General features: G+C 40.0%; 1 protein-coding gene across 7 annotated transcripts in view; it reads left to right on the forward strand.

The window, feature by feature from the left end:
• Nucleotides 1-1,534: 1,534 nt before the first annotated feature.
• TAF1 (TATA-box binding protein associated factor 1) overlaps nt 1,535-16,144 on the forward strand; it is a 79,929-nt gene continuing 65,319 nt past the window's right edge. For 5 of the 7 annotated variants that reach the window (XM_070461850.1, XM_070461853.1, XM_070461851.1 and 2 more), the window contains exons 1-6: nt 1,535-1,780; nt 2,830-2,944; nt 3,083-3,199; nt 13,959-14,078; nt 15,200-15,441; nt 15,838-16,056. In XM_070461850.1, the coding sequence (XP_070317951.1) occupies nt 1,661-1,780; nt 2,830-2,944; nt 3,083-3,199; nt 13,959-14,078; nt 15,200-15,441; nt 15,838-16,056 (933 nt within the window). In that variant the 5' untranslated portion in view covers nt 1,535-1,660. The remainder of the gene's footprint in view (nt 1,781-2,829; nt 2,945-3,082; nt 3,200-13,958; nt 14,079-15,199; nt 15,442-15,837; nt 16,057-16,144) is intronic. The other 2 variants (XM_070461852.1, XM_070461856.1) reach the window with 2 other exon arrangements.

Here is a 16,144-nt window from a genome sequence, read left to right on the forward strand (position 1 = left end):
AATTCATAGTATAGAATATTTTCAAGACAATTTCCCTGGATTCTTTCAAATAGGTAGTGTCATGCAATACAAAGAAAAATGCTGGTGGATTCTGAATTCAGAGGTTAAAGAAAGATAAATGCAATGGATGAAACTTGAGTTGATCTCGGGTTGAAATGTAAAATGCTGCAATTAAGACAACTGAGGAAATTTAAATGTGGATTGTATGTTAAATGATATTGACTTAATGTTAAGTTTTAAAGATGTGCTAATAGTATTATGGTTATGTAGAAAACTGTTAAGTCACTCAGTCAAGTCCGACTCTTTGCAAACCCATGGACTGGGACCCAGCAGGCTTCTCCATCCATGGGATTTTCCAGGCAAGAATACTGGAGTGGGTTGCCATTCCTTTCTCCAGGGGAACCTTCCCGACCCAGGGATCAAAACCGGGTCTCCCGCATTGCAGGCAGACTCTTTACCGTCTGAGCCACTTAGGGAAGACTATTTTCAGGGGTGAAGAATCACAGGATCTGTAACCCACATTCAAATGGTTCAAGGAGAAAAAAAATAGCAAAAGGTTGAAATCGTGAATCTAGGTGAACGGTCGGCTGTTCATTTTACTAATCTTTTACTTTCATATTTTCCAAAAAAGGAGGGGAGGAAATCTATTTTTTTTTTTTTCGGTTTACTGCAGCACTTTTTATTTCCTCACAATGACGCGTTGCTGGGGCCTAACGTTCTCACATGACAGTAGAAAATCAAAATCTGTTGTCATCTCTTAAAAGAATTGAGAATTGCGTACAAAAACCTTACATAAATTAAAAGAATGAATAAATTTACAGGTGTGAATGCAAACTGTTTCCAACTCAAGGCAAGTAACAGCCCACGGTGTTCTGGTGGGAAATCTATTTTTATAAGGGAATGTCAATTCAAAACAACTAACTTGCACGAGTACCTTTGGCACAGTGCGATACATTGTTTCTCTTTGGGACGCTGCAATAAAGGCGCCGACAGCGCAGACGGGAAGAAAGTAACATGCGTGCTCAGTTGTGTCCAACTCTTGGCAAACTCTATGGGCTGTAGCCCGCCAGGCTCTTCTGTCCATTCCAAGCAAGAAAACTGGAGCGGGTTACCATTTCCTCCTCCAGGGAATCTTCCCAACCCGGGGATCAAACCCACGTTTCCTGTGTCTCTGCCTTACAGTCAGAACATTCTTTACCACTTGAGCCATCCCGGAGACCCACAGAACCGAAAAAATGGTTCTAATTCTCACTTGTGTCTTGAAGCGTGGCAACGAGGAGGTCACAGGACCCATGAATCACCTTCTGATTGGAAAAAGATCCGTCGCTCTTCCCCAAGGTACTGAGACAGCGCCTGCGCAGATACGCAGAGGCAGGAGGGACCAAACATTCTCTTCGACCAATGTTTTTTCACAGATCCAGCCTCCTGATCGCATATTGTCCAATCAAAAACCCCTAGTAACGTTGTGTCACCAATTCTCCCTTTCTCATAGGACGGGAGGTCTTTCCGGTTCTTTATTCCGCTTCCTGTGGGAGCTGGTCTTGTCCTGGAGCTCTGTGAATTATTTTTCGGCGAGTGGTTTTTATTTCCGGGCTATGGGACAAGGCAGTGCCTAGTGGCCGCCTGTAGCCGCTAAGACAGTGCCGCCGCCGCAGCCATCATGTCAGACACGGATAGCGATGAAGATTCCGCTGGAGGCGGCCCATTTTCTTTAACTGGTTTCCTTTTCGGCAACATCAATGGAGCCGGGCAGCTTGAGGGAGAAAGCGTCTTGGACGATGTGAGGGAATGGGCGTGGGCATAGAGCCAGAGGGTGGATCGGCTGAGGAGAAGGTGGCCTGAGGAGAGTTGAGAGGGCTTAGGAAACTGGAAGAGAGGACGATGTGGCCCTCCCTTAATGAGAGGGCGCACTTAATGTACGCGAAGAGAGAAGCGGTTCCCTTGCTAGTAGGTTATATAGTAACAATCTACTGAGTAACAATCTAGCAAGAGAGCGAGGGGGCTCAGTTCTGGGCGAGGGTGGGGACAGGAGGTGAACGGTAGGCTAAGCGGCGCTGATATCGGTGGCTTTGGAGGAAAAATAGCCTAAGCTACTGAGATTACTTTCAGGTCGTTGCTATGAGAACCTTCTTGGAGATTCGTTAAACTGTCCACATTTTTGACATCACTGACTAGAGATGGCTCTAGAGCGAGAGGACAGACCGGTACCAAATCCTGTGGTTCAGGCCCCGGTTCTTACAACAGCCAATGTTCAGACCATCCAGGGCAGGCCCCTTCTGGTCTCAGTGCACACTTGCTTACATAGTTTTTCCACCATTCACTGACATTCATGAAATTGTTTCCTGTGCCCAGTCGACACTTAATCATTAAAGTTCATTTTCTCAAGGAGAAAATACTGACCAGTATTCCTTCTTCCCTGCAACACACAGTAAAGATAACAATAAAGTTCTTGATTTGTTTTCTTTTTTCTTTTTCTTTTTTTTTTTTGCTTATAAAGATTTGTTTTCTCTAGTCGGAATTACCTGTTTTCTTAGACTTTATTCACAGATCTGCTATTTAATTTATTTAGTCTTGGTGGTGGTTCCTTGAATAATTTTTCCTTACCTTACTTTAAAGGATGGTGATGAAATCGAATATGATGTGTTATATCTGATCAATGTGGATGTGGAAGATGTACTTCACAGTTCTCAAATGTGATGCTTCTTTTAGCATGCTGTCGGGTCATTTATATGGGTTTATAACTTTGTTGTGGATCTGGAAATAAACCTGGTGGTGTGGGAAACTTAGGTTTAGTTATTGTGTTTAACTCTGGTGCTGTCCCTTTTTCAGGAGTGTAAGAAGCATTTGGCAGGCTTGGGGGCTTTGGGGCTGGGCAGCCTGATAACTGAACTCACAGCAAATGAAGAATTGACTGGTACTGATGCTGCCCTGGTAAATGATGAAGGTGAAGTCTGGGTCATGGGGAGTATGGTGGGGGAGGAAGCTAGCCACTTACTGTACATGTACTTTTCAGTGGGAATTATATAAGGGACTGAGAATTACTGGCACATTGTTTAGATCTACTCCCCATTTTTATTTATAGGATGGGTCAGGAGTACAGAAGATGCTGTAGACTATTCAGACATCAACGAGGTAGCAGAAGATGAAAGCCGAAGATATCAGCAAACAATGGGGAGCTTGCAGCCTCTTTGCCATGCAGGTGATTCTTCCGTGCCATCAATAAGAGCATTCTAGTACCTTTTTTCCTTTTTTTAAAAAAAGATTTATTTATTTATTTTTTGTCTGTGCTGGATCTTCGTTGCTGCATACCAGCTTTCTTTGGTTGTGGTAAACAGTGATTACTCTTAGTTGTGCTGCACCGGCTTCTGATTGTAGTGGCTTCTCCTGTTGCAGAGCACAGGCTCTAGTCACAGGCTTCAGTAGTTGTGGTGCATGGGCTCAATAATTGCGGCTCATGGGCTCTAGAGCAAGGGCTCAGTAGTTGTGGCACACAGGCTTAGTTGCTCTGAGTCATATGGAATCTTCCCAGACCAGGGATTCAACTCGAGTCCCCTGCCTTGGCAAATGGATTCTTAACCACTGGACTACCAGGAAAGCCCCTAGTACATTTTCTTGCTGTGTAGTTCAGTTTGTTTCTATCCAAGCTTTCTGTCATTGCTCCTGCTCTTTATGTCTTTGCTTCTCTCCCTTTGTCAGCTCAGTTCCAAGTAGCTGCTATCCTTTTTTGTGTTCTGGGACAACATTATTATACTTAGGCTTTTATTCCTCATGCTGGTTAGTCCCAAATTCTTGGTGAATGCCAAATAAGAATGATAATGCTTTCCTCCTTATCATCTGGTATTTGAGTTCCTGTGGGGTTCACAGTACTAATTTAGATGCTATTTGAACCCAGTCTTTGCCCTCAGGGAATTGTTAGTTCAAGAAAGGTTAAGTATCCAGTTCATATATAAATGAGCACATGTATTTATTGGTTCAGCTTCTGTTGATGACTAACTACCTGTATGCTGACACAGTGCACTTAATGATTGCTCACAACATTGGTTTTCCTTCCTGGTATAAGGTGCTACATTATAGAATCAGAATGTTAGAGCTCAGAGGGGTTTTAGTGATTATTTTATTCTTAACCTCATCATAGATAGACTTGAACTTCAGAGAACTTAAAAAAAAAGTGGAACTTTATTAAAAGTTCTATAATTAGTGGCAGGCCTTGACTAATTAAACATTTCAGTTTATTAGACATAGAGCACCCATTATATGCTAGAAACTGTAATAGTATAGTACAAAGATAATAAAATCCATTTTCTGATTTTTGAGGAGCTCGGTTCTGGTCATTGTTCATTCTTTCCACTGCCCTATACTATCTTTGGACTTTTGTATGAAGTTGTTTATTGTTTATTCATTATCCATTTCTTTAAATTAGATTTCAGCTTGCAGAGAAATGTAGGTAAAACCTTGGTAAATAGCTGAACTTAAGTTTCTTCAGAGTCAGTTAATGGATTTGGGTGCTTCTTTTTTTTAATATATTTATTTTTATTTACTTATTTGACTGCCAGAAGGAAGAGGCTAATATTCCCTGGGTTACACAGCCAGCTTTCACGCTCCAGGGAATCAGCCAGAAATAGAGAGAGAGAGAGAAAGAAAGAAAGACACGGGGACCAAAGCTCTGATGGAGCAAAGTGTTTTAATCAACATGGTGTGGGCATATATACTGTCTTACAAGGTAGTTATTCTCAGCAAAGATAAAGATTAAAATTCCAGACTTACAAAACACAAGGCGATCCCTATTAAAGAGAGAAGAGGGTACTTATCACCATAATGAGAAACTAACAAAGGAAATGCCTGGATTCCTCAGCCCCAGGAAAGGCGTGCCTCTCCTCTTAATTCCTGAGGGCCAAAGGTTTCCTGACAGATCCAAAACAGCACACAGGAAGCCTCCTGTTAAATGCTTCCTGACAATTCCCCCTATTTTATTATATTTGTAAAAAAAAAAGGTCCTGACCAAATGAGTTTGGTTACTATTAACCAACCTTATAGAAAGGCGACGATAAACAACAAATACAATTATCAAGACAATCACCAAAGTTACAGTCCCAGACCCGATGCTGTGGGTACTACTTTGAAACTATCCTCGTGGGTCTAGCCCGGATAATTTGTTCAGCTAAAGTTTCCAAATTAGTGGAAGAGGGCAGACCTTTAGAAAAAGTTTCAAAGATTTTCTTTTGCAATAATTGTACATTCAGAGAGGCATTATCATGTAAATGAAATTTTATTTGTTCCCAGTTGTAGGTACTATGATTGAATTGAACAAGAGTAACACAAAATTGGCAATTAATACAAGTTACAGATTAAATTGTAAGTGGGACACAGGCCTGTATAAAATATGACTGATTATAGTGAAAGAAATAGTTACTATGACCACGACTAGTCTCTGTGAAATGTCTAGTCCAAGTTTCAAGTTCTTCGGTGCTGGCAGCAAGTTTCCTGATGTCCCATTGTTTAGGCCCAATTTGTTTATCCAGGAAGATTCGAGGAGGAGGGGGTGATGCCATTCCATTGTCAAGCCAGCCAAGAAGTCCTTTGTTATGGTAATATTTTAACCTCCTGTTAGTAACCTTTTACATAATGTTTTTTTGTTCTTTCCCTAACTCTTTCACTAAAGTTTCAGTAGTAAACACGGTTCACAGACAGAAGAAGGGCAGCAATGTCCAAAAGTCTTCTTTTGGAGGCAGGAAGCCCAAGTTTGTCAGCCAACTTTTATGCATAAGCCCAGTAGAAGGCCTAAAGAAATGTTAATTAGCTTTCCCTCTTCCCCAGGGTGTGAGGGTTTCAGGGAGGGGGCATATGGGTGGAGTCATTGGTTGATAGGTCTTTTCTCCATCTATTTTATGACCTGTAATAAAGTGGGGTTGGGTAAGTAAGTTAGTTAATCCGGCTCGAGCAGGGGTCGAGCAGGCCAACAGAGCCTAGCGATAAGAAGGTTTTCAGGACTCTGAGGCATTCCCTGTTGAGAAATCATATTTTTAACTTGATTAGTGAGGGTTTTTATTTGTCCCCAAGTGGGAAGATCATAGGGTTGATGTCGCTGAGGGCGGTGCTTTCTGGAGATCTTTAGAGCCGCCATGGCCTGTATTGGAATCTCTTCCTCACGGGGTTCTTGTTGTTTTGTTTCCATTTTGAATGTTGGGGGCCCCCTTGGGTTGAATTTTCTGAGGAAGAAGTTTGTTGGATCCATCTAGGGAAATACAAGCATATCCCTTTCCCTGTAAGATTAGTTTCCCAGATTTCCATTGTTTATTGAACCCGTCTTGATACCAAATGGGCAGAGGAAGAGAAGTGTCCTTCAATTCCTTGAAATGTCTTTCTGCTCTTGTTAAAATATTTCCCTGTGGTAGGTTTAAAAAATTTAAAACAAATAAAACTGTATTAACAATAATCATAGGTTTAGAAAATATCTTATGTTGGAATCTAGTAAAGTCTGCTTTAGATAAGGAAGACAGTAGCGTACCTGTGTATTCCCCCTTCTTTAATTTTTATTTGTAACTTTAGTGTGTGATGTGTTCGTTCGACTATGTCTTGTGTCTGTGGATTATAAGGAATGCCTGTAATATGTTTAATAGAAAAAAATTGTAAAAATTGTTAAAAGTGTCTAGAAATATAGGCAGGGCCATTGTCTGTTTTAATAGAACTAGGAGTTTATGGTGGAGGTTTCTATATTTTTTAATACAAAAACTGAATATATAGAATCAGAGATATATTAATGGGGTAAAGATGTAGGCAAATAACTTGGATAAAAGCACATAATTCATTTTGTTGAGCAGAATGAAATTTAGTATAAAAGGCTTTATATTTTTTAAGAAACTATAATGAAGCTTTGGCGTTTTTAGTCCCATCTATATAAAAGAAATGTGAGAAATAATAAAGTCAGTGTTTTTGAAGAAATTCCACAGCTTACCAGAAGGATAATGAAATGATATTTCTCCAAAATATTTTAGAAAAGCTAATTGGAAATTGGTAGAAGTTTGTAATGTGTTCTCAAATTGAGATTTATATATAATAAAGTTTTATTAAAATATAAAGGAGATACAGAAAACCTCTGACATAGGCATCAGAAGGGGGCAGAAAGAGTGCCCCCCTGCTAGTCTTTAGCCAGGTGTCATATAACAACTAGCAGTCTGCTAATTAGAGAAAGGAAATATCTCAAAACCGAAGATAATAACACCAGGCCCCTCACACACAACATACATTTTGAGATAGCCTTGGCACCAGGTGAGTTGTCCCAGGCCACAAAATGATTGACATGAATCTTGAAGAAAGGCAGGTTTCCAAGCAAATACAGTTTCATTAACATAGCTTAAGAGAACATTTGCATGAGTAAAACATACTGGTTTGTCAAGTCGGTTCTGAGTCTTAGGCAGAACCCACTTGAAGAAAGAATCTAGGGTAAGACATTCATTTCCATAAGAAAAATGCATTGGTTAACTCAGGGTTTGAAAATAGTTAACTTCAAGTGAAACCAGGTGTTATTATGGCAACACAGTATTTTAAGAGAAAGCTTTTAATTTTGTATACAGAAGGAAAGTTTGTTTCCTTCTAGTTTCCTTCCTGCTAGTTTGTTTCCTCCTGCCGCCTAAGAGAGAGAAAAACGTCTGACACCTGCAGCCTGTTTTTTCCATTTGGAGACCACTGGCCTTCCTGCCTGTTAAGTCAAACTATGTTGGCCACGTAAAAGACTGAAGGTTTGTGGGAGCAGGGCCCCAAAAAGTCCAGTAGGTATTCTAGAGGGGACTGCTTGAGGGTAAAGGAGAAGTCATTTAGGGCTGGTATATCGATGGCAGCACTGCCGGATGCTGAGGGTTTGAGGGAAAAGGTGGAATTTGCCCCTCGTTTTTGTTGAAGGGGACCTGCATGGGAGGTCTCCTGCTTGGAGTTTCCAGGAATAGGTTTCCCTTCAATATCAAATTTAGATCTACACTCTTTGGCCCAATGCATTTCTCTACAGCAGCAAGGGCAGATTTTTGGAGGTTTTTTATTAGCTTTCTTAGGGCAGTCCGTTTTTAAATGGTACTTATCTCCACATGTAAAGCATCCTTCATTTTCTTTTTTTAAGGCAGCAACCATTGTTTGACGTAGCATTTGCATCTTTTGAGTTTCTGGTCTTAGATTGCGGCAAGCCTTCAAATAATCAATAATAGTCCCTGTCTCATGAATTGGAGCTATAGCCTTTTGACATAGTTGATTTGCATTTTTATAAGCAAGTAATTTTTTAGTTGCCTTTTATCTTTTTCTCTGATTATAGTACAGGAAATAGCAGTTTCTAATCTAGCTAAAAAAATAAGTGATGAAGTAAAGTAGAAAAGTGAGGGGGCTAAAGTGAAATAGAAAAGTGAGGGGGCTTTCTAGCCAATTGACCCATGTTTTAGTACTTATCAGCCTCAATAGGCCCTGGGGGTCACTCCATCCAAATCTGTCATGTGTACCAACTCCCTATTTCTGGGTGCCACTTGTTGGTCCTTTATTGGACTGGAACCTGGTGGTCCAGAGTCGACGATGAGAGAGTGAAAGAAGGAAAGAGGCTAATATTCCCTGGGTTACGCAGCCAGCTTTCACGCTCCAGGGAATCAGCCAGAAATAGATAGATAGAGAGTAAGAGAGAGAGAAAGAAAGACACAGGGACCAAAGCTCTGATGGAGTAAAGATATTTTAATCAACATTGTGTGGGCATATATACTGTCTTACAAGGTAGTTATTCTCAGCAAAGATAAAGATTAAAATTCCAGACTTACAAAACACAAGGCGATCCCTATTAAAGAGAGAAGAGGGTACTTATCACCATAATGAGAAACTAACAAAGGAAATGCCTGGATTCCTCAACCCCGGGAAAGGTGTTCCTCTCCTCATAATTCCTCAGGAATTAATAAGGGCCAAAGGTTTCCTGACAGATCCAAAACAGCACACAGGAAGCCTCCTGTTAAATGCTTCCTGACAGATATTTAGTCGCAGCATGTAGGATCTAGTTCCCTAACCAGGGATTGAACCTGGGCCCCCTAAATTAGGAGCACAGAATCTTCACCACTGGACCATCAGGGTAGTCCCTGGGTGCTTCTTATATAAAGAGATTAACTGTACTGTATATGTAAGAAGTAACTTAGAAAAACTGAAGATACAAGCTTTGCTTTCAGGGATATTATCATCATTTGGGAAAGGCAAAATAAATGAATGCTAAACATAATTATTCACAATAAGAAGACATAAACCAGTTGCCAGCTCATATTTCTGTATAGAATGCTTTATTTAGTTCTGAGAGGCTGCTAGACTAGCTAAGTCAGAGCACAGCTATTAGTTTTAGCATCCTGACAGACTGAGGGGAAGGTGGTAGCAGCTCTGATTTTCAGGGAATGTTATAATTTTCAGATTTGGATTTGTTGTTTTGGCTAGGGATAGTAAGGAAGAAACTAGATAAGGGGTTCTTAGTTGGATTGAATGAGTTGACTTCCTGGAAAAGGAGGCTGCTATATTTGATAGTGTTGGTACTCTGGAAGCTCATTTCTAAGTTATCTTGTCTTCTGAGGGTACCTTCATCTATGCCCTTAGTTTCCTCCTTCCCTGGCATTGGCCCCTTCACGTGGCTTGATTTACAAGAGTGTTTCTTTGGAATAATTAGACGTAGGTATAAGTCATTCTAGAGGCTTCATGGAGGTGAATTTTGAAAGATAAGTTTTGACAGAGAGGAGCAGCAGGACATTCTGGTTTGGTAACATGGCTTCGTAAAGGTTTGGAGATAGAAATGAGTAGTGTGAAGGTAATTGGCCAGCAGGTTTTCTTTCTTTCTTTTTTTGGGTATTTATTTTATTTATTTATTTTTAGCTGTATCAGGTCTTAGTTGTGGTGTGTAGGCTTAGTTGCTTTGTGCCATGTGGGATTTTAGTTCCCTGACCAGGGCTTGAACCGACTTCCCTGCATTGGAAGGTGGATTCTATGGTGCATGGACTTATTTCTGGATTTTCTGTCCCAATCCATTGATCTATGTTTTTATTTTTGTGCCAGTACCATACTATATTGATGACTGTCCTCTGTAATATAGTCTGAAGTCAGGGAGTCTGATTTCTCCAGCTCCCTTTTTCTTTATCAAGATTACTTTAGCTATTCAGGGTCTTTAATGTCACCATACAAATTTTGAGATTTTTTTTTTTGCTCTAGTTCTGTGGAAAATGACATTGGTTATTTGATAGGGATTGCATTGAATCTCCAGATTGCCTTGGGTAGTATAGTCATTTTGACAATATTGATTCTGGAAGGCAGATTTCTTTTTTCTTAAATTAGTTAATTTTAATTGGAGGCTAATTACAATATTGTAGTGGTTTTTGCCATACATTGACATGAATCAGCCATGGGTGGTACGTGTGTTCCCCATCCTGAACCCCCCTCCCACCTCCCTCCCTATTCCACCCCTCAGGGTCATCTCAGTGTACCAGCCCTGAGCACCCTGTCTCATGCATTGAACCTGGACTGGCAGTCTTTTTCACAAATGATAATATACAGGTTTCAGTGCTGTTATCTCAAATCATCCCACCCTCGCCTTCTCCCACAGAGGCCAAAAGACTGTTCTTTACATCTGTGTTTCCTGTTGTCTCACATATAGGGTCATCATTACCATCTTTCTAAATTCCATATATATGCGTTAATATACTGTATTGGTGTTTTTCTTTCTGACTTACTTCACTCTGTTTTCATCCACCTCATTAGAACTGATTCAAATACATTCTTTTTAATGGCTGAGTAATATTCATTTGTGTATATGTACCACAGCTTTCTTATCCATTCATCTGCCAATGGACATCTAGGTTGCTTCCATGTACTGGCTATTGTAAACAGTGCTTCAATGAACCAATTGGGGTACACGTGTCTCTTTCGATTCTGGTTTCCTTGGTGTGTATGCCCAACAGAGGGATTGCTGGGTTGTATGGCAGTTCTATTTCCAGTGTTTTAAGGAATCTCCACACTGTTCTCCATAGTGGCTGTACTAGTTTGCATTCCCAACAACAGTGTAAGAGGGTTCCCTTTTCTCCACACCCTCTCCAGCATTTATTGTTTGTAGACTTTTTGATAGCAGCCATTCTGACTGGCGTGAGATGATACCTCATTGTGGTTTTGATTTGCATTTCTCTGATAATGAGTGATGTTGAGCATCCTTTCATGTGTTTGTCAGCCATCTGTATGTCTTCTTTGGAGAAATGTCTGTTTAGTTCTTTGGCCCATTTTTTGATTGGGTCCTTTATTTTTCTGGAATTGAGCTGCAGGAACTGCTTGTATATTTTTGAGATTAATTCTTTGTTGCTTCATTTGCTATTATTTTCTCCCATTCTGAAGGCTGTCTTTTCACCTTGCTTATAGTTTCCTTTGTTGTGCAAAAGCTTTTAAGTTTAATTAGGTCCCATTTGTTTATTTTTGCTTTTATTTCCATTATTCTGGGAGGTGGGTCATAGAGGATCCTGCTGTGATTTATGTCAGAGAGTGTTTTGCCTATGTTTTCCTCTAGGAATTTTATAGTTTTTGGTCTTATTTGGTCTTATGTTTAGATCTTTAATCCATTTTGAATTTATTTTTGTGTATGGTGTTAGAAAGTGTTCTAGTTTCATTCTTTTACAAGTGGTTGACCAGTTTTCCCAGCACCACTTGTTGAAGAGCTTGTCTTTTCTCCATTGTATATTCTTGCCTCCTTTGTCGAAGATCAGGTGTCCATAGGTGCGTGGATTTACCTCTGGGCTTTCTATTTTGTTCCATTGATTTGTATTTCTGTCTTTGTGCTAGTATCATACTGTTTTGATGACTGTAGGTTTGTAGTATAGTCTGAAGTCAGGCAGGTTGATTCCTCCAGTTCCATTCTTTTTTCTCAAGATTGCTTTGGCTATTCGAAGTTTTTTGTATTTCCATACAAATTGTGAAATTATTTGTTCTTGTTCTCTGAAAAATACCATTGGTTGCTTGGTAGGGATTTCTTTGAATCTATAGATTGTTTTGGGTAGTATACTTATTTTCACTCTATTGATTCTTCTGTTCTAGGAAGGCAGATTTCTTAACCACTGTACCACCAGGGAAGTCACCCATAGAGCAGTTTGATAGCACCTTTATGTACACATTACTTGGAGCTTCGTGCTGTAAAGAATTGTAATCTGATATAAATTGTTGAATAAGAGGCAGGATGGTATAATGAAAGGAAGGTGGACTTTGGAGTCAGAATGTCATAGGTTCAAATCATAACTCCATATTTAGTTTGACCCTGGGAAAGTTGCTTAGTCCCTGAGGCTTGTATTTCTCATTTGTAATAATCCCTCAATTTTCTTGTCTGCTTATGCGTGTTAATATTTACCTCATTAATAAGACTTTGGTGGGAATTTAAGTTCATTATCACATGGTATGAAATAACCTACATAGAACAGTGTCATGGTAGGAGCTCCTTAAATATTGTTTGTCTTCCCTTCCTAAATGAAAATAAAAAGTGATACTTGTTGCTTTGGGATTTTGATTACAAGAAGGTTAGAGGGGGACTTCCCTGGTGGTTCAGTGATGAAGAATCTGCCTGCCAATGCAGGAAACATGTGTTTGATCCCTAGTCAGGGAACTAAGATCCCACATGCCTTGGGGCAAGGAAGCCCACATGCCACAGCTATTGAAGCCCTCTTTCTCCGGAGCCTGCATGCCTAGAGTCTGCTTCGGGATGAGAGACGCCACCACAGTGATAAGCCTGTGTGCTGCAACTAGAGAAGGCCCACACACAAAGCATCAAAGAGTCAGTGTGGCTGAAAATCATAAAGGAAAAGGATAAAGAGGCCAACTGAGAGACTGTTTTTGTGAGCTAGATGTAAGGTTACCAAAAGTTACCAAGGTCTGGAGTAGGGTGACAGTTGTGGAAAATGATAGGCAGGGTCAGACTTTAGAGTTGCTGATAAAACATCAGTAGAACTTGGTAAGAGAGGAAGTGTGTTGGAAAGACACTTTGTTGTTAAACCAGGCTTAAATTCTGACTTTGTCGCTTAAAATTATATGACCCTAAGGAAGTCACTTAACTTCTGTAGCTCAGAATAATTTCTGCTCTGTAGCGTTACAGGGAGGATTATAGATAAAATAACTAAAAATATCTGGCACGTGATACCTGGAGCTCAATGAATAGAAGTTGCCTAATGACTGCTATTAATGATTGATTGGAAAAGATGTGTTGGGTGTAAGAAACTGATGGAGACGACAGGAGGCTAAAATCGTAAGCTGGGAAAATGAGGATGGAGGTGGTATTGATAGTAACAAAAGGGAAATAAAAAAAGTTTAAGGATATTTCAGTATGATAGTGAAGTATAATTGTTGAATATCTGAATGGAAAAGCTCTTTAGGCAGCAGAACGTGTAGTACAATTGTAGAGGGGCTAAGTCAGGACGAGACATGCAGGTTTAGATTTAGTCTAGATAAAGGCGATTCTTGAGAAAGGGAATGAAGAACTTTATAGAGGAATAAAATCAGAGTGTTCAGAACGAAGTATTGAGTGATGCCAGTGGTTGAAGGTTAGTGGAAAGAATAACAGGCTACAGAAGTCAGACAGAAAAAAATGTGTCAAAGACTTGGGAGGTGAGAAGAAAGTCCAGTTTTAAACTGACAGAGAAAGAAGATTGTTAAATTTAATTATGAGGTTGAGCAGGTTGAAAAGAAACAGTGTTTGACCAGGAGAAAGAGCAGAGGTTTTATTAATAAACAGTCCTTGGGGGCTCCTTAAATTCCTGTATGAGATATACATAGTGTTACAGCATTTGGTGATACGGTGTCATCTCTGAAGGCAGAAGCTGTACCTCTAGTGTGTTCTCAAGGAATCTGCATAGTTCTTTATATGATGTTTTAAAATATTGAGTGACAAGGGAGCTCAAGGTTGTTGTGTGACATTCTGGATATTGAAATCACTTTCTTGGTTTTATTAGATTATGATGAGGATGACTATGATGCTGATTGTGAAGACATTGATTGCAAGTTGATGCCTCCTCCACCTCCACCTCCAGGACCAATGAAAAAGGATAAGGACCAGGATGCAATTGCTGGTGGTAAGTAGAGACTTACTTACTTTTATCTAAGGAGCAAGTTCTATTTCTGGTCCAGATTTTTGGCATGCTCATAGGGGGCTATTCACATTAAGCGGCTAGGAAATGATACAACTTCTATAAGAGATTCATACAGTTTTCAAATTTCAGTGTTAAAGGGAAACTTTAAAACATTTGACAACAGTATTATAACATGGGCTCAAGAAAAAGTAGTTTAGGTTGATGTGGTTCTCAAATCTGACTGCCCATCATAGTCACCTCAAGTCTTCAAAAAATTGCAGGTTTCTGGCTCTCACCCCTGGAGAATCTGATCCAGAAGATCTGGGGTAGAGCCTGGGATTTCACAGAATTTCCTCAAGTAATTTCTGATGCAACTGATCTGTACTGGTATTTGGAAACTACTTGTCTAGATGATTCTCTTTAAAAAATGATTAAATGAAAAAAAAAAATGATTAAATGAGAAGGCACCTAGAATGGGTATAAATCATTTATAGCCAGCTGTCAGATTCAGATATTTCAAAGGCAGGGATTTATCTCACCTATTCCTATGTCTGCAACTGTGGTAAGTAATCCTGTTCTAGGCTGGAAGGTTGGGGAAGAGCAGTGTTTTTGATCTCTAGTGTTTTGAGGCTTATGTCAATCTAAATGTCTCCTAGTAGAGTTTTAAGCCCTTTCCTTTTTAGTGTGCAGGCTAAATAGCATTTGGTAACTTTGTGTCTTAGAGCTTGTTTTACTCTAAATAATTTCATCATTACTCCATGGGCTTAAATGTTTCCAGTTTATGAGTCCCTGAATCAGACATGATAAGGCCTGATTGGTATAAAAGTGTTATGTAATTTTTCTATTGGTCACATTTCTTTAACCTAATATAGAAAGTAGTAAATGTAGTAATAGTGTTTGTTTTCTCTCATCACAACCCCAGGGTACCAGGTACAAGGTGAGTTGTGGATGGTGGGAGATAATGAGTTGGAATGAGTTTTCCGGGTTGCATACCTCATAATCTGGGTGCTTAGAACTGTATCCCCTGCCATTGAGCCATGCTTAAGCCTAGAGTGGGTGTTGGCTGAATTTGAGGAAATATGCTCACGGTTACATGCCAAAGGGGTTTCTCTTCCTTGTTGCAGTGTCTGAAGATGGAGAAGGCATCATCTTGCCCTCCATCATTGCCCCTTCCTCTTTGGCCTCAGAGAAAGTGGACTTCAGTAGTTCCTCTGACTCAGAATCTGAGATGGGACCTCAGGAAGCAACACAGACAGAATCTGAGGATGGAAAGCTGACCCTACCATTGGCTGGGATTATGCAGCACGATGCCACCAAGCTGTTGCCGAGTGTCACAGAACTTTTCCCAGAATTTCGTCCTGGGAAGGTACTTTCGGTGGAGAATGCCCACATTCCAAACCACTGCCCTCTTGTAAATACTGAGTTGTGTTGTTGAGATATTGAATATAGAATAAGCAGAAAGTAAAGGTTTCCTTATTCAGTGATATTGTATTAGGTCTTTTTTAAAGTTTTATGCCTTCATCATATTAATACATGTGATTTATATAGTTCTTGTTAGGAATTGTCCTTTCCATCTTAAAGGAACTAGTCTAAATTATTAAGGAATACTTTACTTTCTTGGTTGGTATTGTAAATCTGAGTTTGGCATTTCTTGATCCCTCCCTCACAGTTGAGTAGACTTCTCAAAGGAGTTCTAGCTCAGAGCTACTGTCTTCCTATCTGACATTGGGTCTCTTACACAGAAACATGTTTTGTGTTTTAGGTGTTGCGCTTCCTACGTCTTTTTGGACCAGGAAAGAATGTCCCATCTGTTTGGCGCAGTGCTCGGAGAAAGAGGAAGAAGAAACACCGTGAACTGATACAGGAAGAGCAGATCCAGGAGACGGAGTGCTCAGTAGAATCAGAAGTCAACCAGAAATCTTTGTGGAACTATGACTATGCCCCACCACCACCTCCAGAGCAGTGTCTCTCTGATGATGAAGTAGGCAAAATAGAGATCTGGAATTAAGACCCAGGAGGGCAACAAATGAGTTCTTCCTAGCTTATGTCTAAATTGAAAGTAACACCTT

This window comes from Odocoileus virginianus, chromosome X, assembly GCF_023699985.2.
Source record: "Odocoileus virginianus isolate 20LAN1187 ecotype Illinois chromosome X, Ovbor_1.2, whole genome shotgun sequence".
In the NCBI taxonomy this organism is placed as follows: Eukaryota; Metazoa; Chordata; class Mammalia; order Artiodactyla; family Cervidae; genus Odocoileus; species Odocoileus virginianus.